Source organism: Trichomycterus rosablanca, chromosome 3 (genome assembly GCF_030014385.1).
Source record: "Trichomycterus rosablanca isolate fTriRos1 chromosome 3, fTriRos1.hap1, whole genome shotgun sequence".
Taxonomy (NCBI): Eukaryota; Metazoa; Chordata; class Actinopteri; order Siluriformes; family Trichomycteridae; genus Trichomycterus; species Trichomycterus rosablanca.
In genome coordinates, this window is record NC_085990.1 from 3,453,250 (window position 1) to 3,477,895 (window position 24,646).

General features: G+C 41.4%; 2 protein-coding genes across 3 annotated transcripts in view; one reads left to right on the forward strand and one right to left on the reverse strand.

The window, feature by feature from the left end:
- Nucleotides 1-158: 158 nt before the first annotated feature.
- Nucleotides 159-3,835, reverse strand: mc2r (melanocortin 2 receptor). Its single transcript, XM_062992458.1, has 2 exons — nt 3,772-3,835; nt 159-1,238 (listed from the first exon to the last, which is right to left on the reverse strand). Exon 2 carries the CDS (start codon nt 1,154-1,156, stop codon nt 248-250), a length of 909 nt encoding a protein of 302 aa, XP_062848528.1. The 5' UTR covers nt 1,157-1,238; nt 3,772-3,835; the 3' UTR covers nt 159-247.
- Nucleotides 3,836-5,212: 1,377 nt separating this feature from the next.
- lmna (lamin A) overlaps nt 5,213-24,646 on the forward strand; it is a 44,115-nt gene continuing 24,681 nt past the window's right edge. Inside the window, exons 1-3 of one of the 2 annotated variants that reach the window (XM_062992456.1) lie at nt 5,213-5,392; nt 15,337-15,672; nt 16,828-17,201. In XM_062992456.1, the coding sequence (XP_062848526.1) occupies nt 16,855-17,201 (347 nt within the window). In that variant the 5' untranslated portion in view covers nt 5,213-5,392; nt 15,337-15,672; nt 16,828-16,854. The remainder of the gene's footprint in view (nt 5,393-15,336; nt 15,673-16,827; nt 17,202-24,646) is intronic. The other variant, XM_062992455.1, reaches the window with a different exon arrangement.

Below are 24,646 nucleotides of genomic sequence, written 5' to 3' on the forward strand. Positions count from 1 at the left end.
TAAAGACAAACTGTGTGTGGTGTGTATGGTATGACTAAATGTGTGACAATAAAACAAACGTAACAAGACAAAGTGTAACAAGGTTTTATAATAATTAAATATTACAATATAATATGATTGTTAAAGGTTTAGGTCACCATGACTGAAATAGATGTTCTGTGAAGCTACTGCCTTAGTGATATAAATAACTAATTACTAATTTCTAAATTCTCCTCATGGTCTGTGTAATCCACATAACGCTCCTCATTCAGGTATGAGGTCGACATGGTGATGAGCAGAACATCTTCCTGAAGGTGTTTCGTAGCTCGGCGCTGCGGAAGGCGTAAATGGCCGGATCGATCACCGCGTGACTCATCAGCAGCACCACGTGTAGCTGAAAGAGCGAGCGATAACACTCACAGTACGGGTTTTCTGGACACACGGTAATAATCAAGAGGTGGAGGAAGAAAGGAGCCCAGCAAGCCACGAACACACCGAAGAGGATGGTGAGAGTCAGAGCCCCTCTCATACCGCTCTTCCTGTGGTGCCCTGCGCTTCCTGGCATGGACGCGATCCTGCTGGCGTGATACCGTGCCAGCAAAAACATGTGCACGTAAAGCAGGAGGATGAGAAACAGCGCTGTGAAGAAGAGCACGATGAAGAAGATCTTAACCACGTCGGCCTCGAAGAATCCCACCATGAGGCCGCCGCTGACGCCACACGTGGTCCAGATCGTGATCAAAATGGCTGCCGTGCGCCTCATAGTCATGAGAGTGTGATAGCGCAGCGCGTGGAATATGGTCACGTAGCGATCCACAGCTATCGTCAGGAGGCTGAAGATCGAACCTTGAAAGGACATGCAGAGCAGAGTGTCCATCACACGATCTATACTGAGCTCGGAGGTTCCTCGGGAGTTTAACTGGCCGACACCCGTAAAGACCAGCATGATGTTCTCCCAGGTTTTGGAGAGGCTGCAAATGGTGTTAAAAGCCGCCAGGCTGCAGATGAAGCAGTACATGGGCGAATGAAGGTTTTTATTACGGATCACTGCCACCACAACCAGGAGATTTTCACTCAGGCTTACGATACCAATAGCCATGAAAATGCCGATAGGAATTTCAACCTCGTGGCAGTCGGTTCTGGTCACGTTGGCTGTGGTAACAGCAGTGCTAGTCATGATGAATAAATGTAAAGTAAAGGAAGGGAAAGTTGTCTTGTGGTGAGAATCCTTCTTAAGTAGATGTGAGTAGATCCTACACCTGAAAGAAGTAAAGACCTGGTGTCATTTTCTTTGGAAAAGACTAACAGGTCTAAAATAAATAACTATTAAAAAATCCCCCCCTCTCATCAGTTATTCCCTTAAATTATACACCTGAAACCTTATTGGTGGCACGGTGGCTCGGTGGGTAGCACTGTCACCTCACCGCAAGAAGGTCCTGGGTTCGATCCCCAGGCGGGGCGGTCCGTGTCCTTTCTGTGTGGAGTTTGCATGTTCTCCCCGTGTCTGCGTGGGTTTCCTCTGGGAGCTCCGGTTTCCTCCCACAGTCCAAAAACATGCAGTCAGGTTAATAGAAGACACTGAATTGCCCTATAGGTGAATGGGTGTGTGTGTGTGTGTGTGTGTCTGCCCTGCGATGGACTGGCGCCCCGTCCAGGGTGTTACTGTGTGCCTTGCGCCCATTGAAAAGCTGGGATAGGCTGGCAAAGTTAAGTGGGTGGCACTGTTGCTTCACAGCAAGAAGGGCCTGGTTTTAATTCCTTTCTGTGTGCAGGCTGCATGTTCTTCCTGTGTCTGCATGGGTTTCCTCCGGGTGCTCCAGTTTCCTCCCACAAGTCCAAAGACATGCAGTCAGGTTATTTGGAGCTACAAAAATTGCCCTAAGTGTGAGTGTGTCTGTCCTGTGATGGACTGGTGACCTGTCCAAGGTGTTTCCTTGCTCAGTAAATCAGACCCATTGCAACCCTGACCAGAATGTAAAACTGCTCTACAATAAGTGACAGTTATATAATGATATAGTCAGTCAAGTCAAGACTGACTTTACAGCAGTTAGAATCAATACCTGTTCAGTTTAATGGTTTTTTATACTCCACAATCAAAGCTCAGGCTTAAACATAGCCTTTTCCTCCAGGTTTCTAACTAAATCCTGTTAATTAACTACCGAGCTAGCGCTACCAAACAATGTGCAGAGCTAAGAAAGAAATGATGAGATGACCACTCGCAGATAATAGTGAACGGATCAAAGAAAACATGCAGTGAAAGAAGTGTGGGCGAGTGTGTCATTAGTTACAGTGCTGTAATGTGATGTTTACTGAGACGGGACACTTGTTCTGCTAGGAACAGGAGGTATTAAATAGGGCATCATGACAAACAACATCTATACATTTGCTTTTTGCAGACCATTAAAAAGATTGTGACTTGACAGATCTGATCCTCATACCAAACTGAATGTGAAGCAAAGAACATAAAGAGGAAACAAAACATACTGTATTATTGTTATTTCATTTATTGATGTGAATGTTAAAAAAAGAGCCTCCACCTTAGTTTAATCATTATCTTTAGTAGCATTAACTGCAACCAGATGTGCCAAATAACTGCAGTTTTTTTGGTCCTGCTGTAATCAAAATATACACCGATCAGCCATAACATTAAAACCACCTTCTTGTTTCTACACTCACTGTCCATTTTATCAGCACCACTTACCATATAGAAGCACTTTGTAGTTCTACAATTACTGACTGTAGTCCATCTGTTTCTCTGCATGCTTTGTTAGCCCCCTTTCATGCTGTTCTTCAATGGTCAGGACCCCCACAGGACCCCCACAGAGCAGGTATAATTTAGGTGGTGGATCATTCTCAGCACTGCAGTGACACTGACATGGTGGTGGTGTGTTAGTGTGTGTTGTGCTGGTATGAGTGGATCAGACACAGCAGCGCTGCTGGAGTTTTTAAATACCGTGTCCACTCACTGTTCCTGCTGGACTGAGAATAGTCCACCAACCATAAATATCCAGCCAACAGCGCCCTGTGACCACTGATGAAGGTCTAGAAGATGACCGACTCAAACAGCATTGAAGAACAGGGTGAAAGCAGGTTAAAAAGCATGTAGAGAAACAGATGGACTACAGTCAGTAATTGTAGAACTACAAAGTGCTTCTATATGGTAAGTGGAGCTGATAAAATGGACAGTGAGTGTAGAAACAAGGAGGTGGTTTTATGCAAAAAAAAAAGGTTTTATTCCGATATGCTCAAAACACCCCAATATAATGGTGTAAAGATTATAAATACATATATACATATTTAACTCACTAGATTTATGTAATGTTAGGGTCCAACAGTGTTGAATGATATATAATATAGCACATTTAAAAAGGTGTTAGATTATAAATAAAAAAGTACATTATTATAATTGTTTAATACATTTAAAAAATGTGTATTTATATATAAATTCAAGCACTGTAATCTGTAACTAAAAATGTATTAAATACGTTCAACAAAAAATTTTAAAAGTGTAAGTTTTAATTGCATTTAGTTGTAAGTTTAGTTAAATACACTTTGCATTTTTAGTATTTTAGTGAAGGATAAACATAAACGTGTTAGTATATTTAAACATCTTGATGATTTTTAATATATTTAAAATGTAATAAACTACAACAAGTATTTCTTGATGTAAAACAAATAAGTATTTAATGACAGGCAAACCTTTACTCCATCAGCTGAACCAACAGAGTAAAATGTCAAAATACCACAAAATAACTAATCAGTGAATCAGTGTAAATAATTATAAAGCCTTACCGTTTTCTTTTCTTTTCTGTGAACTTCTCCTGGTTTATGGAACATGTATTATCCAGTATCAGAGTAATTCTGCAGCTTCATTCTGATGTTGCCTGTTTATTATGTAAGACGATGGGAAGGACATTATCTGTTTTTCTGCCCTTGAGTTGCTAAAGCTCTGTAGATTCTTTATGTTTATTTACATTGTTAGTAATTGATGGATAATCCAAGGCTGTTCACTCATACATTTTTTTGTAGTTGTGATTAAGTATTCTAGATTTATTTTAGGGGTCAGTCTTAATCCCTATCCTAAATGGTCACTGTTTCCATGTCATACAGAACTTTGGTGGATAATAAAACTAGTTTTATTATCTAAAGAGCACTTTAGACTGAGAAACTTTAAGACTGAGAAAAACACTTTTTAACAAGTATTACAGCAAGTTTAATAACATTGTATATTATGAAATCTAACATACCAACCCCTCACCAACAAACTTAGAAATAATTGTAAAACTGAATGAACATTTATAATAAAAACACAACTGCAAGAACAATGAGATTTTTGGTTTTAAATGTAAAAAACCATCAGTACTGCATTATCCTATGAAAGCAACAACAGCAATCCTTGGGAATAGGACAGTGGTAGCCTAGTGGTTAAGGTACTTGACTAGTAATCAAAAGGCTGCTGGTTCAAGCCCCAGATTGCCAGGTTGCCACTGTTGGGCTCTTGAGCAAGGCCCTTAACCCTTAATTGCTTAGACAAGATACTGTCACACTGCTGTAACTCATTTTGGATAAAAATGTAAATGAATGGCTGGGTGCTGCACAGCAGCATGAGTACTTAGGATCTGGGTTCGGTCCTTGCCTCCAGCCACGGTCTTTGGTGAGTTTTGTGTGTTCTCTCCATGTTAATGTAGGTTTCCTCTCATCTCATGTGTGAGTGTGTCTTGTCCAGGCATGTTCAGCGCCATGTCCAGGGTCATGTCCAGGGTGCATTAGCGCTATAATTGTTTCTGGGTGGCTCTGATCCCACCAACCCTGGTTGCAGACGCTTTTATTCAAAACAGCTTACAGTGCTGTGACAGTATATTGTTTAAGCAATTGAGGCTCTTGTTCAGAGGCCCACCAGTGACAACCTGGCAGTGGTGGGGCTTGAACCAGTGACCTGTTGATTACTAGTCCAGTACTTTAACCACTAGGCTACAACTGCCCTACAGTGATAACTATGAACTAAACTAAAAGCAAGCTGAAGACGCCTGTAATACTCCTGGTGAGAGAATAATAATATAAATATAACTCTTGTATAGAACTCTTAATTAACTTTATTATACTATTGTATTAATTTATAGGCGCATTCTGATTGGCTGTTGAAATGCGATGCGTGTTTCTATGGAAACGGAGAATTTATCTGTAAACAACGGTGCTCCCTCTGTAGAAATAGCCAATGTGAATCCATATAATACTGTTTTTAAAAGTAATATGAAGCTGTGAGTGAAGATAAATAATGTTATTACTATATTCTGGTTTGCACAGCTTTTCCCAGATGTCCGACACCCTGTGTTTAATCTCTTATGGGCAATTTATGAAGCATTTTATGTGGCCACACTGCCACCTGCTGGACCAACACGGAAAACGACTTGTGGTAAATACTGTTTATTATGTAGGTTTGTAAGATACACATTAGTTTTAATATTAAGCAATATAAAAGCTTTGTTGGGAATTAGTGTGACGTTCACCCATCCATTAATCCATCTGATCCAACTAATCTATAGTTAACGTCAAAAGTCAGTGTTCGTAGGGCACATGTACACTGATCAGCCATAACATTAAAACCACCTCCTTGTTTCTACACTCACTGTCCATTTAATCAGCTCCACTTACCATATAGAAGCACTTTGTAGTTCTACAATTACTGACTGTAGTCCATCTGTTTCTCTACATGCTTTGTTAGCCCCCTTTCATGCTGTTCTTCAATGGTCAGGACCCCCACAGGACCACCACAGAGCAGGTATTATTTAGGTGGTGGGTCGTTCTCAGCACTGCAGTGACACTGACATGGTGGTGGTGTGTTAGTGTGTGTTGTGCTGGTATGAGTGGATCAGACACAGCAGCACTGATGGAGTTTTTAAACACCTCACTGTCACTGCTGGACTGAGAATAGTCCACCAACCAAAAATATCCAGCCAATAGCTCAGTGACTCCAGGAAAGCTGGTCCCACTGCAACCCTGACCAGGATAAAATGGTGGTAAAACATGAAAATGAACTGAAAAAGGAAATCAGTACTGACTCCAAAATCACTTCATTTCTGTTTCAAACAAGTGACATTGTGAAATGATTTGTTGGTCAGGGTGGATGTGCATCCTGCATTTTGCCCAGGGATTGCAGGGAAGCTGGCCCCACTGCAACCCTGACCAGGATAAAGTGGTGGTAAAACATGAAAACGAACTGAAAAATGAAATCAATACTGACTCCAAAATCACTTCATTTCTGTTTCAAACAAGTGAGCAGCTGTATTATCATGAATTCATTCATTCACTGTGTGTTTTATCACTGTACTTTATCTTGGTGAGGGTTGCAGTTGATCATTATCAGTAATAAGGAATTCTGAGGCCATGCCAAGTCGCTCATTTGGTGAATAATTCTCTGAGGTGTGTTAGGTTGGTCAGTAGTTGAATAAGCAGGAAACACAGGAATGAATAGATACCTTTAAATGAAAGTTCATTATACTGTTTAAACCGAACACTCCTTGTGTGGGTGGCTCTTCACTAAACAAGATAATGAACGAGGATTTTCTGACCCATGACAATGTTCTGTTGTTTATAAAGTCACTCTTTCTCCCATAAGCCAGAAATACTATTTTGTAAGCTAGACTAAGTAGACAGGGAACAAAGGCTTGTCACTGCATGTGAAACTTTATGTCTGTTTGCATTTTGCTTGTGCAGCTCATCATTATTTTAAGCTTTATTTACTAGATCAACAGGTGGTTGGGTGTTCAAACAAGCCCGCTCCATTGTTCCCAGGTGACTCAGTGTTTAAGGAAGTGGATTTGGATGTGAGGAAAGAGGAACCACAGCTGCTGGAACATTGCTGTTGTTTATTCTAGATATAAAATTCAACTAAGCAGGATACACTTACAGTTATCCAGTAAATAATCTTGTAATACAAATTAAATGTACCATATAGCCTAAGATCATTTGCTGAATTAAGGTAAGAAATTAGTGGGTAGCACTGTCGCCTCACAGCAAGAAGGTCATAAGTATGATTCCAAGGTGGAGCAGTCTGGCTCCTTTCTGTGTGAAGTTTGCATGTTCTCCCTGTGTTTGTGTGGGTTTCCTCCGGGAGCTCCGGTTTCCTCCCACAGTACAGAGTCGTGCAATCAGGTTAATTGGAGGTACTAAAATTGCCCTAGGTATGAATGTGTGTGTTAGCCTTCAGGGTGTTACATATATATTGTGTTTACAACCTTTTGCAATATTTTTATTTATACAAGATGCCATAAGTGGGGCTCCGTAGTTCTGAGCTTCTCTCATGCTTGTTGCAAAGTCATTATTTGTGATTAGAGATTTTGTGGGGTGTTTATGAGGTTTGAACATGAATAGAAAGTTTCACCTCTCTGGAAGCCCCTATTTGCTGCACTCATTTGAAAAAGTCACGGTTAAGTGTATAAAAGTGAACCTATATGTGTTATTTCCCTCTTTTTTATTACAAAAAGTTGAGAACCTCTGATTTTATATCACAGGCTCGGTGGGTAGCACTGTCACCTCAAAGCAGAAAGGTTCTGGGTTTGATCCCCAGGTGGAGAGGTATGTGTCCTTTCTGTGTGGAGTTTGCATGTTCTCCCCGTGTCTGTGTGGGTTTCCTCTTGGAGATCCGTTTTCCTCCCACAGTACAAAGATGTGCAAGGGAGGTGAATTGGAGATAAAAAATTGTCCATAACTGTGTTTGATATAAACTTTGTGAACTGATGAATCTTGTGTAATGAGTAACTACCGTTCCTGTCATGAATGTATATTCATATAAATATACAGTATATATACTGTATATACAGTGTATCACAAAAGTGAGTACACCCCTCACATTTCTGCAAATATTTCATTATATCTTTTCATGGGACAACACTATAGACATGAAACTTGGATATAACTTAGAGTAGTCAGTGTACAACTTGTATAGCAGTGTAGATTTACTGTCTTCTGAAAATAACTCAACACACAGCCATGAATGTCTAAATAGCTGGCAACATAAGTGAGTACACCCCACAGTGAACATGTCCAAATTGTGCCCAAAGTGTCAATATTTTGTGTGACCACCATTATTATCCAGCACTGCCTTAACCCCCCTGGGCATGGAATTCACCAGAGCTGCACAGGTTGCTACTGGAATCCTCTTCCACTCCTCCATGATGACATCACAGAGCTGGTGGATGTTAGACACCTTGAACTCCTCCACCTTCCACTTGAGGATGCGCCACAGGTGCTCAATTGGGTTTAGTCCATCACCTTTACCTTCAGCTTCCTCAGCAAGGCAGTTGTCATCTTGGAGGTTGTGTTTGGGGTCGTTATCCTGTTGGAAAACTGCCATGAGGCCCAGTTTTCGAAGGGAGGGGATCATGCTCTGTTTCAGAATGTCACAGTACATGTTGGAATTCATGTTTCCCTCAATGAACTGCAGCTCCCCAGTGCCAGCAACACTCATGCAGCCCAAGACCATGATGCTACCACCACCATGCTTGACTGTAGGCAAGATACAGTTGTCTTGGTACTTCTCACCAGGGCGCCGCCACACATGCTGGACACCATCTGAGCCAAACAAGTTTATCTTGGTCTCGTCAGACCACAGGGCATTCCAGTAATCCATGTTCTTGGACTGCTTGTCTTCAGCAAACTGTTTGCGGGCTTTCTTCTGCGTCAGCTTCCTTCTGGGATGACGACCATGCAGACCGAGTTGATGCAGTGTGCGGCGTATGGTCTGAGCACTGACAGGCTGACCTCCCACGTCTTCAACCTCTGCAGCAATGCTAGCAGCACTCATGTGTCTATTTTTTAAAGCCAACCTCTGGATATGACGCCGAACACGTGGACTCGACTTCTTTGGTCGACCCTGGCGAAGCCTGTTCCGAGTGGAACCTGTCCTGGAAAACCGCTGTATGACCTTGGCCACCATGCTGTAGCTCAGTTTCAGGGTGTTAGCAATCTTCTTATAGCCCAGGCCATCTTTGTGGAGAGCAACAATTCTATTTCTCACATCCTCAGAGAGTTCTTTGCCATGAGGTGCCATGTTGAATATCCAGTGGCCAGTATGAGAGAATTGTACCCAAAACACCAAATTTAACAGCCCTGCTCCCCATTTACACCTGGGACCTTGACACATGACACCAGAAAGGGACAACGACACATTTGGGCACAATTTGGACATGTTCACTGTGGGGTGTACTCACTTATGTTGCCAGCTATTTAGACATTAATGGCTGTGTGTTGAGTTATTTTCAGAAGACAGTAAATCTACACTGCTATACAAGCTGTACACTGACTACTCTAAGTTATATCCAAGTTTCATGTCTATAGTGTTGTCCCATGAAAAGATATAATGAAATATTTGCAGAAATGTGAGGGGTGTACTCACTTTTGTGATACACTGTATATATATATATACATACGTATACCGATCATGCATAACATAATGACCACCTTCCTAATATTGTGTTGGTCCCCCTTTTGCTGCCAAAACAGCCCTGACCCATCGCATGGACTCCACTAGACCCCTGAAGGTGTGCTGTGGTATCTGGCACCAAGATGTCAGCAGCAGATCCTTTAACCCCTGTAAGTTGTGAGGTTGGGCCTCCATGGATCGCACTTTTGGAGGCCAAACTCGTAGTTGTGCTCCTCAAACCATTCCTGAAGCATTTTTGCTTTGGAGCAGGGCCCATTTTTCCTGCTTCTAACATCAACTTTGAGGATAAAATGTTCACTTGCTGCCTAATATACAGGTGCCGTGATGAAGAGATAATCAGTGTTATTCACTTCACCTGTCAGTGGTCATAATGTTATGCCTAGTCGGTGTATTTTCTTTCTATTTTTACATTACAAACAGTAAGAATCTCAGTACAGAAGTACTTGACTCACGGGCGCCCTCTATAAGCGTAACGCGCTGTAATGCTCTTAATGTCCAATAGGGGGCGCAGACGCGCGTTTCTCAGGTCGGCTGCTCGTGTGGGAGAGAAATGTTGCGGTTTTTGCTCCCAAATTAAACAACGCACAGAAGTAACAATCCCGTGAGTCCTTCTGTTTTCTTCTCTAGATGTTTATACTTCAATTCTAAATGCTATAAAGTCATTTTACTTCAGAGCTGCGTATAAAACGTTAAACATGTCATTCCAGCTCCGTGACTCAGCTGTTTGTTATTATAATGAAAGATAATAAAACTGAGCGTCCTGGAAGTTGCAGAGAAAAGCAGTCAGTTAATAAACACCCACACATTCTACCTGCATGATTGAGTCAACAGAGAAAAGTGGATTATTCACCAGAACTCAATTTTAGGTGTGTGTGGTCATGCCTGCATAACTGTGGTGTTAGTTTAGTCTGGAATAATGAATCTAAAAGAGAGGACATGGTACCTGGCAGGTAAACTCCTGCAGGATCTTTTCTTTTGGGTTTAGTTTGGACTTTTGGACACTAAATGTTTCTATTCTGCACCATTAAACAAACATCTTTCGGTTTATTAGCATGATAATTCAGTAGAAATGCTTGTAAACATAGTTTTCAGATAACATCCCTACTGGAAAGAAAAACAGCAGCTGGTTTAAACACGTTCTGAACACTTACACTAGCTTTCCAGACCAAAATCAAGTTTTTACAAGTACTCAAAGTGCACACTGATTGCAGTATGCTCTTAGAACTGCCTACACAGCATCACATTCCCAAAATGAACCCTTGAGTGGTATACTAGTGGTTTGTAGGATTTAAGGGGGAACAGTTTGTGTCAACATTGCATTTTGTACATTTTGAAGCAGCATATGCTGACATCTAGATGATGTCTTAATGTAGGGACATTTATGGACATTCCTGCTTGTTTTGGCGAGTTGAGGTCCATTCTGCAGGTGTTGTAATACAGCGTTATAGTCTGAGAGTGCAGGTGTTAGACTGGCCTGTCCAAATTCCAGACCTGTCTCCCATTACATTTACATTTTTGGCATTTAGAAGACGCTTAATTCCAAAGTGACCTACAGTAGTGTGACAGTATACAGTCTGAGCAATTGAGGGTTAAGGGCCTTGCTCAAGGACCCAACAGCAGCAACCTGGCAGCGGTGAGGCTTGAACCAGCGATCTTTTGATTACTAGTCCAGTACCTTAACCGCTAGGCTACAACTGCCCTAAAAACCTGTGGGGCACAATGCACAACAATGTGGGTGGCACTGTGGCTAAGTGGGTAGCACTGTTGCCTCACAGCAAGAAGGTCCTGGGTTCGATCCCCAGGTGGGGCGGTCCGGGTCCTTTCTGTGTGGAGTTTGCATGTTCTCCCCGTGTCCGCATGGGTTTACTCTGGGAGCTTCGGTTTCCTCCCAAAGACGTGCAAGTGAGGTGAACTGGAGATACTAAATTGTCCAAGACTGTGTTTGATATAATCTTGTGAACTGATAAATCTTGTGTAATGAGTAACTACCGTTCCTGTCATAAATGTAACCACAGTGTAAAACATGACGTTAAAACTCTAATAAACAAACAAACAATGCAGACCCTGGAGCAGCTGAAGTGTGCTATTAAACCTAAAAACTAAATGTGTGTTTAATTTCCAAACAATGACAGAAGGAAAAGAGAACGTAACACAGTTCCAGTCAGGCAAAACAGGCACCTGGATGTTAATGTGTTCACATCACAAATAAAGCATTTTATAGTAGGAGCGCTCTATCAACAGTAGGTCATGGTGGAGGTGGTGTGGTCATGCGGGAGGAGTTCTCACTCGTCAGGACTTGCATGACTTGGTTTAAAAAAAATATATAATAAATTCCACTCAAAATTCTTTAGAAAGATGTAGGATAATCCCAAACTGGGATTGAAATCGGTTGTGCAATAGATCAGTAATATAAAATGAAGCCCACAACTGAATTATTTAAGTTTCTGATTAGCTAATCAAAGTCCTGACTTAACACCGTTAGAGATTTGGCAGGATGTGAAACAATAAATCACAGAAAATGTAACATGAGTAATGTAATGTCGCTCTTCTGCAAAAAAGATTATTTATTACTGCTGAAGGTGTAACCAGCCTCTGGAGGACCTTGTTTTTTGTAATAAATGATATTAGGTTTATTTTAAGGCTTTTTCGTAATATTAATGCTGAACTATGAATACACAGCTAATAATGGAACTCTAAAATAACAGTACATGTCCTTCATTTTAATTTGATCGTTGCCTGTTGTTTTTATTTACTTATTTATGTTGATTCGGTTCGGATCCTTTCTGTGTGGAGTTTGCATGTTCTCTCCGTGTCTGTGTGGGTTTCCTCCGGGAGCTCCGGTTTCCTCCCACAGTCCAAAGACGTGCAAGTGAGGTAAATTGGAGACAAAATTGTCCATGATTGTGTTTGATATGAAACTTGTGAACTGATGAATCTTGTGTAATGAGTAACTACTGTTCCTGTCATGAATGTAACCAAAGTGTAAAACATGACGTTAAAATCCTAATAAATAAATAAATAAATAAATACATTTATGTTGATTCACTTCCGTGCGGTGTTAGGCCTGTAGTTGTACAGGGTCCTTGAGTTTCTTGAAAGGTGCTTATAAATAACGTTTTATTATTATTATTATTTTGGTCTCCGTGATCCCAAGAAGAAAATATGTCTAAAACATAAGATGTTTAATTGTTGTAAAAACCAGATTACTGCATTTCTTAGTATTCTGTGTTTTCCAAGCTCAGCCCTTGAATGTCTTTGCTTCCAAACTACTAGTCTTGTCACCAAACACCTGGGTTACAGCTGTTAAACCTGTTTGGTGTGAATTGGGTAAACAGTGCCGTTTTACCTTGTAAAAGTGTCCACAAATTTCTTAAGGTCAGGAAAGGATTTCCCAAGGGCAGTCGGTTTTATTGTAGTGAAGAATGCAGTGGGCACATGGCCTGCTGGAGCAGGAACCGCCCCACTGTGGAACAGAGAAGTGTGTGTGTGTGTGTGTGTGTGTGTGTGCCGCTGGTAGGAATGACTCGGACTGTCTGGTGAAGCTTTTCCACTGAGTCACTCGAAGCTGGAAGTCCCCTTCTATCCCTGAAATGGAGGCAGGCACATCTTGTTCCCTGTCTTGGGTCTGTGTTTATTTAAGCTGGGTACCCAGATGTGATCCTGCAGAGGCAAAACGGAGCAGTTTGTGCTCCAAGTCATTTTGCTGATCACCTTATTTGCACATTTGATTGATTTATATTAGTTTAGAAACCATCTGCAACCTAATCTGTGTCTACAACATCGGTAGCACATGTGATTACCTTCGACAGTAACTCGGTGTATAACATGAATAGTTTCCATGTACTTAAAATGAAAAGAAACACCTTAAACAGAGCTGCATGATCACATCGTAAAGTCTCGGATGAGATAAATATAAAAGAAAGAAAGTCTCACTAAAGCTGTTCTTATGTTCGTTTTATTCAACTTGGAACACTGCAATAAAATGAATCCTGGCTGGTTAGAGTTACGAAAGCTTTTGTGGTATGTGTGCTCAATCATAGATACCAATCAGCACTTTTTCTAAACTCTCCTCTCTGCATGTTGTTCTATGATAGTAACGGTTATAATAAGTGGTGGACATACACTGACTAGGAGACAGCCGAAGACAGCAAAAGGGGGACCAACACAGTATTAGGAAGGTGGTCATAATGTTATGCCTGGTCGGGCTGATTGTGTATATATATACACCACTCAGCCATAACATTAAAACCACCTCCTTGTTTCTACTCACTGTCCATTTTATCAGCTCCACTTCCCATATAGAAGCACTTTGTAGTTCTACAATTACTGACTGTAGTCCATCTGTTTCTCTACATGCTTTGTTAGCCCCCTTTCATGCTGTTCTTCAATGGTCAGGACCCCCACAGGACCACCACAGAGCAGGTATTATTTGGGTGGTGGATCATTCTCAGCACTGCAGTGACCCTGACATGGTGGTGGTGTGTTAGTGTGTGTTGTGCTGGTATGAGTGGATCAGACACAGCAGCGCTGCTGGAGTTTTTAAATACCGTGTCCATTCACTGTCCACTCTATTAGACACTCCTACCTAGTTGGTTCAGCTTGTAGATGTAAAGTCAGAGACGATCGCTCATCTATTGCTGCTGTTTGAGTCGGTCATCTTCTAGATTTCATCAGTGGTCACAGGACGCTGCCCACAGGGCGCTAGATATTTTTGGTTGGTGGACTATTCTCAGTCCAGCAGTGACAGTAAGGTGTTTAAAAGCTCCAGCAGCGCTGCTGTGTCTGATCCACTCATACCAGCACAACACACACTAACACACCACCACCATGTCAGTGTCACTGCAGTGCTGAGAATGATCCACCACCCAAATAATACCTGCTCTGTGGTGGTCCTGTGGGTGTCCTGACCATTGAAGAACAGCATGAAAGGGGGCTAACAAAGCATGTAGAGAAACATATGGACTACAGTCAGTAATTGTAGAACTACAAAGTGCTTCTATATGGTAAGTGGAGCTGATAAAATGAACAGTGAGTGTAGAAACAAGGAGGTGGTTTTAATGTTATGGCTGATTGGTGTATATACACACCAGTTAAATACTGAAGAATTGATATTGTTACTGTAACAAAGGTTTGGTTTGGTACGTGATTGGATCATGATTGGTACGTGATTGGTACATGTGTGGTACATGTGTGGTATGGTAGATAGAGATCAGTTAAAGCAAAACTAAAATATTCCTTTAAACATTATTAATTAATCTTGCAGAATGAGGTAACTGGTCCCAAATACGTCATTGAGAAGCTGCTTAGGCTTTTTCTAAATCTGGTTTCACAATCACTGGTAGTCTGGCACACTGGACAGTTCTGACTCTGTAGTGCTTTAAATAACCGGCACTTGTTCACTCGTCCAGTGTTTAGAAAGCCGATCGTGCAACATGGAGTGGGGAGGAGGTGAAGACTTCACTCAGGGTCATGTTAGAGTTAAAAATATCAGTACTCGACCAAGTTCCCTCCCAGACAACTGTCACTCACCTGTGTTCAGACTCCGGATTGGGCCTGTCGTTTTTAGGGATGCCACCCCTCTGCAATAAATAATAAGTGGTGCATTATTGTGCCGTCATAAGTGGTCTGCCTGGCATGTTTTTTTACTTTTGGAACAGTTTGTTAAGCTTTAGGCATTTTATGGATATATAGCATATGGACATAGTTTGTGATCATGATCGTGGATCTTCTCAATGTTTTTTGGGACAGCTTATATTCTACCTGCATATTTGGGAGACAAGTGTACATCATACAGTATGGGCTCATACCAGAAGGACAGTTGTTTTTATACAACTTTATAACTTGATTTTGGTTATGGAATTGACTTTTACTTTCAGTAATCTAAGAATAATAATTAAAGCAAATGTGTTTAACAGGCCAGAGAAACTAAAACGAAAAGAAGATGGAACAGGATAGAAAGAATGCAGCCATGGCTCTGTGGTGCCGCCCTGTTTTCCAGACCCACCCATTCTCTCTCTCTCTCTCTTTCTCTCTCTCTCTCTCTTTTCTCTCTCTCGGTCTCTCTCTCTCGCTCTCTCTCTCTCTCATGCCAGGAAAGGGTTGAAAGGCAAGCTGCCAGGATCAGAGCCGTAGTGAGAAAGGCAAAGCGAACGCTCTGAAACTCCACCACCACAGAGAAGAAGAAGCAGCTCCAGCAGGCTTTCCCAAGCAAGTCCTGATCTCTACAGCTCCACACCACTGTCTTCTAGCAGGTAAACACATCTGCATTCACATGTGAATCTGTAGTAAGTGTTTTATTTTACTACAGGACTTTTCATGAGTGTGGAATTTACACTGATTTATACAATGTAAAGCAAAACTGAAAGAACAGTGCAGAACAGAGAGGTGTTAGTTCGAGGGTTGGGTGGGGGCGTGTGGGATGGGGGCGTGTGGGGTGGAGGAGTGACTTATTCCATTAAAGACGTGCCTCAATTTGTTTTAAGAAATTATAAAAGTGAACTAGAACGTAATACGTAACCTCGTCTGTTCTGTGTCTCTGTGTGAGGACGTTTTAAAACTGTATTCTCAGCTTGAGAGTGAATAGTGTGCTGTGGTTTTACTTTTCCATCTTTTGTTAGATCGTGCAATCCCAAATTCAGTATATAAGCCAGAGTAGTAGTAGTAGTAGTAGTAGGGATGCCTCTATGTGGTTTATGATAAAGACTTTTTTGTGTGATATTGTGTAGATGAGAACATTTGCTCAGGAGTTTGTACACGTTTGTTTACTTACAACAAGTTTTTTTTATTTCCATGTACCGGTCTTTTTTTGGCATCAGTTTTGTTGGCATCATACCCTACTACTATAGCATAATTAATTTGCATTTATGTGGCTTAACGGGTGTGGCACCAAAAAAGAACGTTTAATGGGTGGAGCGGATGGGCGGAGACAAGAGGCGAGGGAGTACATGAGATTTTGGAAACCTTACACCTACATTTTTAATCATTTTTAGATTTTATTCTAGTTTAGTTTTGAGTCCAACCTCTCACACATAATCTACCAGTTTGGGAACACAGGTCTAAAATGTGCCAATCGTGCAGTGCCCTTGGGTAGATCAGTGCAATTTTCGTACAGAAGCTTATGGATGTCTGAGATTGTCTAGTTTTGTATTCATAGGCAGACAGAAATGCATCTTTACCCTCCAAATCTGAAAACGGGGCCAGTTATACTCATCTGTTCTACAGTCCGTGGATGGCTGTGGTATTTCCCAGGAAAATCTACTGATTATAGGAATTTCTATGGAGCCCAAATAAAATATATTTATTTTTTATACTTTTACACACATCTGAACAACATTGGTACGGTAAAATTATTCTTTTACGTATCAAACCTTGATTGTATTTTTCTCTCCCCACGCGTCCCATAACAGACCCTTCCATCCTCCTCAAAGCCAGTAATGGAGACTCCGGCGCAGAAGCGTACCAGCCGCGGTGGGACGACCACCGTGCTCTCCCCGACACGCATCACGCGCCTGCAGGAGAAGCAGGATCTGTGCAACCTGAACGACCGTTTGGCGGTCTACATCGACAAGGTGCGCTCCCTGGAAGTGGAAAACGCCGGCCTCCACTTGCGCATCACCGAGTCGGAGACGGAGATCAGCCGCGAGCTGGGCGGCATGAAGGCGGCTTATGAGAACGAGCTGGCCGATGCCCGCAAGACCCTCGATTCTGTTGCCAAGGAGCGAGCCAGGCTGCAGCTGGACCTCAGTAAGATCCGTGAGGACTACAAGGAACTCAAAGCCAGGTATGAAAACAGATAGCATTATAAGTTTTACCTGCACTTTATCATGGTCAGGGATGCTGTGGATCCGGTTTTCTTGAAACACTGGCTGCAATGCAGTAACACAACCCAGACAGGCTGCCAGTCCATCAACATAGCCAATCATGTCTGTATGTAGACACCCAACTGGCACCGTTAGAGACTCAAACCCTTGATCTCAGTGGTAGTGGGCATAATTTAGCATAATTTACCATTGTGCTACCCGAGCGCCCCACTGATTAAAATGTTTACTCTAACTTAATCAGCTTGGCCAGGTCTTAGAATATCAAGATATGATTTTACTGCCCTTGTTAAGGTTGTTTGTGGTTTTATATTCATTGTATTAAATTGTGTTAGATCTTAAAAAGCATGATCTTCCTCACTGTGAGGTTGGCGATATGAAAACTTCATTGTAATATGATATCAGCGCGGTGGCACAGCGTATGGTATGTGTGCTGCCCGGTCCTGTGGACCTACGCTTGATCTCCGCCTGTGGTCCCTGTCTGTGAGGAATTTTCTCTGTTCCACCATGTCTACTTGAGTTTTAAAAGACTTTTAAAGAGAGTCTGTAGGTGCCAGTAGGTGGATTGCCCCTAGGTTTTGCACCCAGTGTTTGCAGGGAGATTCCAGACCCACCATGACATCAAGACAAAGCAGTTACATAAAGTTGAAGTTAAATAAATGAATAAATAAATGCAATTTCTTAGGAATCATGTTGCTGTTGCTCGTCCACATTAGCTCCTTATACAAAGACTTTTATTTAACATTTAATTAAACACTAAATATGCTGCTCTTGATTGCTGGGGTTAAACTTTTGTTTTCTATAAATATCTGTTGAAATTGCATTATGTTATTGTGTTATGGGATGCACCGATGTTTCATTTCCAGCTTTTTGTAAATATGTAGTAAATGAATAACATTTGAAAATCATTAAATAAATAAGCCCAACCCTACTAAACAAAATATTATAAGAAATATGTGTAGAAAAACATTCACCTCGTGTTCTGATTTGTACTTCTATCCCAAATAGAATTATAAACAGGAATTCCCAAAGCAGTCGTGCACACAGACACCCTCCAGCACCTCCAATTCCTAACCGAACATTCACACTCAGCTGCCAGAAATGCGTTTCCACCACTCACGCGTCACAACTGTGTTCACAATGATTTATTACTGTATGTTGCTTTGTAGTACAATGATGGCCTTGAGTTATACAGTAGTGTAAAATGTATTAACTCTTGTTTAGATCTTTAAAATGTAATGCAAGGCTGAGAAAGTACAAAATACGTTTTTTAAAATTATAACATTAAAACATATCCAACATAAACTAACCCTATGTTGAAAAAATCCTAAACACCCACAGAACCTTTGCTAAAACCTCTTTTGCATTATAAAAGAGTAAAATAAATATCAAAATTACATTTTAGAATGAAAACAAGTTTATTAAAATATTCTGGGAAGAATTACAAAGCTAATTTTGAGGGCTATAGGACTCCAGCAAACCACAGTGAGAACTGTTATCTCCAAATGAAAGAAATTGCTGAGTAAGTAAGTGTGTTTACTAGCTGGAATCTAGATACAGTAGACCCCTGACTTACGAATTTAATTGGTTCCCGAAGGACAAATGTTCAAAAGTCAAAATGTTCGTAAGTTAAACCTATTTTTCCCATAAGAAATAATGTAAATAGAATTAATCTGTGCCAGACCTCCCAAACCCCCCCTTACCCCTAACCTCTCTAATGTCTTAAATGCTCTTTTTTGTTATAAATACACGTATATTTTCCCTTAATCTTAAATTATAGAATAGACATTACTGTAATAAACAATAATAAACAACAATACACAGTAGTATATTGTTCCTTGGTTCCTCTCAAGGTTTCTTCCTGTAATTTTCAGGGAGTTTTTCCTTGCCACAGTCGCCCTCGGCTTGCTCAACAGGGGTTTTTGTATCTGTTGGTCCTGGATTTTGTAAAGTTGCTTTGAGACAATGTCTATTGTAAAAAGCGCTATATAAATAAAGCTGACTTGACTTAGTACTGTACAGTACATATAACACACACATCACATTTCAGTACAGTACGTGTGCTGTACCATACACCATAATACATTTCCTTCTTTTTTTTCAATACTAATAGAATTAATTCTTTAGACCAAGAGTACTTGGGTGGCGCTTGCACATATTGCATATTTTTAAGTAATTTTGCCGTTGGAATTTTTCAGCACTTTGAAGCAGCTTGCTATGTAAATACAAACACCATAACTGCCAGAGAAACTTGTTGCATTGTCAGCAAGGAACAAATATAGTCGGGGCAACACCTAAGCGCGATTAGGACCTGCCAGTCAGGCTGCTGAATGAATTCTCTCTCATTGACTGGAAGCGTTGTGTTGTTTGTGTGTCTTGCTGTCAAGGATTTTTACTATTTACTTTAGGTTACTGAGTAAACTAGGTGTGGTCTGGACCTTAAATGTGCAGGCTACCCTTGAGCTTTATTATTTACTATGTACACATCAATGCCGTAATCCTGTTGTTATCTTTGAGTAATGATAGGATCCATCACTCTCACTTCATACATTAAATTTACGGTCTCCCAGCCCGTCCCTTGATGCCTATACGGTGATACATTCTTCTCTGATAAGGTCAATCTTCGCTTGGTCGCGCACACAAGTGGACACAGTCAGATTGTTGCCCAGGGTAACCATGCCACTTGTTCCTGGAAGCATTTCTTACTCATTTACGCCGTGATTCAGTCTTGATGTTCAGCTCAGTTCCATCCCACATCATCTCAGTAGCCGCTGCTGTTTGGGAATGTTTGGTTGTCGTGGCAATGCTGCAGCCGTACCGCGGGCGCTGACTGGAATGAGCCATGACTCACCAGCCATTTGTGGTTGTAAGGGAAGCAGACTGTCTCAGAATGAGCTTTCACTACCCTGTACTTCCATTTTACAGTATTTTTTATATTTAGAGACTGTACAGTACATGTCCAAAAGTATATATACACCTAAACATTAATTCCATATGTGTTTGTTAAACATCTCACTCCAAACTCATGGGTAGGTATATGTAGTGTTATTTACATTTACATTTTCAGCATATAGCAGACGCTCTTATCCAGAGTGACTTACAGTACAGTGACAGTATACAGTCTAAGCAATTGAGGGTTAAGGACCTTGCTCAATGGCCTAACGGTGGCAGCCTGGCAGTGGTGGGGCTTAAACCAGCAACCTTTGGATTACTAGTGCAGGTTAGAAAGTGATACAAAAGCTTGATTCTGGGTTTTTGTTATTATTTTAATGTGGATGTAAACATGTGTTCCACCTTTAACTATTAACACACTATTCCAAACCCAAACTACTGTATATGATTTTTTGGTATAGTGCTTCCATAGTAAACATTGTCTTACTCTAGTTTAAGTAGACAACAGTCCAAGAACACACATCTGCAAGAAAATTTGCAAGAAATGAATAAGAATAACAGCGTTAGTAAGTAAGTACATGTCAGCTTTAGTGTTTAGTAAAGAGGTGATGAAGGTTTTTAATCGTCTTTTGAAGACAGCGAGAGACTCAGATGTTCGGACAGACAGAGGAAGGTTATCAAGGTTGTGCATTAATGTGAGGTGATGACGCCTTCTCATTTCAATTCATCTCCAGTGTCAGATATGATTAGGGATCTACTAAATTCACGGGAAAAATTTGCTTAATTTCACAGACCTTGATTTTCAAAAGATTAAATTACACTCATAAACTGAATGATAATAAATGGAAGAATGGAGAATAAATGGAAGCTACGATACACAGCACAGCCACCTTAACCATTGAAGGTAAACCTAGAACATCCAGCAACGGTGTGAGGCTTCATGTTCTGTCTCAAATACGAAACACACACTCATCTGTGTTTTGACCCCTCCCTGCGTCCACAGAATTGGTTGGGCATTTTCCAAACTCTGTTACCCGAGTCGTGTTTTTAGCTGCTTTACTTTGACATCTTGGACATTTTGACTAAGCGATTGCTAACTGAATTGCTGTAGGATTGGTAGGACGCCTCATAGTGCAAATTAACCAGTAACACTTGACCGCCATGCGAATGAATTCATAGCAGATTGCATTTTACATGGGAAAAGGCTCATTTCACGGTCCATGATGCGATGTTCACAGCCGTGAATTAGGTAGGGCCTTAGATATGGTTAAAACCAGGACAGTCTGCTGACCAGTCAAGTTTTAATTGGCACACTTTGGAAGCACACAGTTGTCTGGAATTTTCCTATAAGCTGTAGCATTGAAAGTGGTCTCTACTGGAAGCAGAGGTCCAGAACAAACCATTAAAAACAGTCCGCTAACACACCAGCGCCTCGGTTCGAGGATCGATGTTGCCATCAGTCGACTGGGCGCCATCTGCAGCTGATACTAATTGGCCACCGTATCTGCTAGGGTGGGATGACCAGACTATGTGTGGGTGGGATCTTCATACGCTGTGCAAGGACCCTGAATGGCGGAAGAGACGCCTGTGCTGAATGCAGGGGTGAGAAGAGGAGGGCCGTTCATGTGTCGGAGGAGGTGTGTACAGCTGCATGCTCTCCTCGGATGCAATCGGGGAGCCCTCAGCAGCGGAAGACAAATTGACTACGCTAAATTAGGAGAAAGTGGTGAGAAAATGCATTTAAAAAAACAGTCCCAGACTAAATGTCAGATTTGCTGGTATATTATTTCAGCTCTGAAGCACAATAGCAGGGTGATTTACAGCACTGAGGTGTAAATGATGTGCTTAGGTTGCTCTGTGGTCTGCGAATTCATGGCTGACCTGTTTCACTTGGATATTTTTAATTCACAGTAAATACACTTGCAGTTTACCACATTAAAAGCCTTTGTGTTCTTTTGTGCAACAATTCCTTCTAGAGTGATTACATGGCCTGGTTACAATTAGTGTTATAGAAGAAGGTTGAACCTACTATTTAGAAGGAGTGTCTACATACTTTTGGCTATGTAATGCATGTTGATAACTGGGTATATGATTGTTTGTAAGTGGAGTGCCATGGTAAAGATGTGTGTAATAATAGTATTCAGTGTAACTAGGCAGCAGTAACGTCAGTGTGAGCTCAGAATGACTGAAGGGGGTTTTACCTAAAATTCAGTGTGACTCAGTTTGGTCAGGTGGGCGTTCCAGGGAAATCCTCACTCGTGACATGCAGCCTATTTGTATTTCCCCACACTAGGGCAAATTTACCTTAACTGTCCCTGCAGCTCTTGCCTGGTGATCCATCAGCACAACCAGGGCTTGAACAAATGTTCTTGGACTGATGAGAGCCACATGTTCACGCATGTGTGTGGCCACTGGTGTCCACATTTGTCTGCTCTGGTCATTAGTAAACAGACCATATGGTTGTGTGTAAGTGCATAAGTGTTTAGGATGGAGAGACAGGTGCTATTTAGGGCCGTTTGGTCAACACACTTTTATTTCAGGACATGCAAAATACCAGCCAGAAAAAGTGAGGAGGAGAAAGTACAGGGCAGCAGATGTGAGATTCTCAATTACTGACTGAAACCAGTGCTGACTGATAACACAAGTGATACTACGTCAATTACTACAATGTTTAGGAGCAGAAAATTACAGTGACTAATATTGTAATATGATATTTGTTTTTGATCATTTGGGACAGACCCTTAGCCCCCGCTCTAACCTGGTTACTATGGTAAATATTTTTACCCTGCATAATGGAATTTAAAACAACACTGACTTCATTTATGTATTATACTGTACATTGATCAGCCATAACATTAAAACCACCTCCTTGTTTCTACGCTCACTGTCCATTTTATCAGCTCCACTTACCATACAGAAGCACTTTGAAGCTCTACAATTACTGACTGTAGTCCATCTGTTTCTCTACATATCTTTTTAACCTGCTTTCACCCTGTTCTTCAATGGTCAGGACCCTCACAGGACCACCACAGAGCAGGTATTATTTGGGTGGTGGATCATTCTCAGCGCTGCAGTGACACTGACATGGTGGAGGTGTGTTAGTGTGTGTTGTGCTGGTAATGAGTGGATCAGACACAGCAGCGCTGCTGGAGTTTTTACACACCGTGTCCAATCACTGTCCACTCTATTAGACACTCCTACCTAGTTGGTCCACCTTGTAGACGTAAAGTCAGACACGATCGCTCATCTAATGCTGCTGTTTGAGTTGCTCATGTTCTAGAACTTCATCAGCGGTCACAGGACACTGCCCATGGGGCGCTGTTGGCTGGATATTTTTGGTTGGTGGACTATTTTCAGTCCAGCGATGACAGTGAGGTGTTTAAAAACTCCAGCAGCGCTGCTGTGTCTGATCCACTCATACCAGCACAACACACACTAACACACCACCACCATGTCAGTGTCACTGCAGTGCTGAGAATGATCCACCACCTAAATAATACCTGCTCTGTGGGGGTCCTGAATGTTTGTACAGTATTCTGCCACATTAACAGCACATACATCTCTGTGTCTGAATATAATATTTACTGAATTGTTTATAGTCCAGATCATACCACACACACACAGTTATGTTTTTAATTTACTTGTGTTTGGAGTATTTTTTTTGTGATCTTGATGTGATCTTTGCAAGACACCCACTCATAGGAAGCAGCAAAATTTGTTTGACTTTTTGTGGCCTAGTAACCTAAACTGCCTCCACCTCCAATCTCTTCTTCCTAATTGGAACACTTTAGGAGAAGTTGTTAACATGGTGTTTTACATGTTTCATATTTACAGTAAATTGTAATTTATTATAAAGGCTTTAGGTTATGCAGAATGTGTTGTTTGGTTATAATGACTCTTACATTTGTCACCAAATTCATAAAAAAATTGAAAAGGCGGGGCGGCCCAGGTCCTTTCTGTGCGAAGTTTGCATGTTCTCCCCGTGTCTGTGTGGGTTTCCTCCGGGAACTCCAGTTTCCTCCGACAGTCCAAAAACATTCAGTCAGGTTAAACGGAGACACTGAATTGATCTGTAGGTGAATGGGTGTGTGTGTATGTGTGTGTGTCTGCCCTGCGGTGGACTGGTGCCCCGTCCAGGGTGTTGCTGTGTGCCTTGCGCCCATTGAAAAGCTAGGATAGGCTCCAGCACCCCCCGTGACCCTAATTGGATAAGCGGTTAAGAAAGTGAGTGAGTGAGTAAATAAAAGCACTGCAGTTGTCGCTGGAACACTTGTTTATTAAGGAATTCCTCTTAGGAATTAAAAATCCATTCTCACAGATAGAAAGCTTTATTATCATTGCACGTAGTAAAATTAAATTGATAGGCAGTCCTGGCAGTATAGCACTGAGATATGGCACATTCTCCTGATCCCTCATTATAAGTGTGCAGCTTTGAATGTGACTGTGGTGCTTACTTCAGATTTTTGTGGCCTAAAAAGGACAGAAGGAGAAATGTAGTTTACTCTCCTCAACGTCT

What these genes read in the sequence shown, in the direction of transcription:
- mc2r (XM_062992458.1), bottom strand. Translation starts at nt 1,156, where the DNA reads ATGACTAGCACTGCTGTTACCACAGCCAACGTGACCAGAACCGACTGC.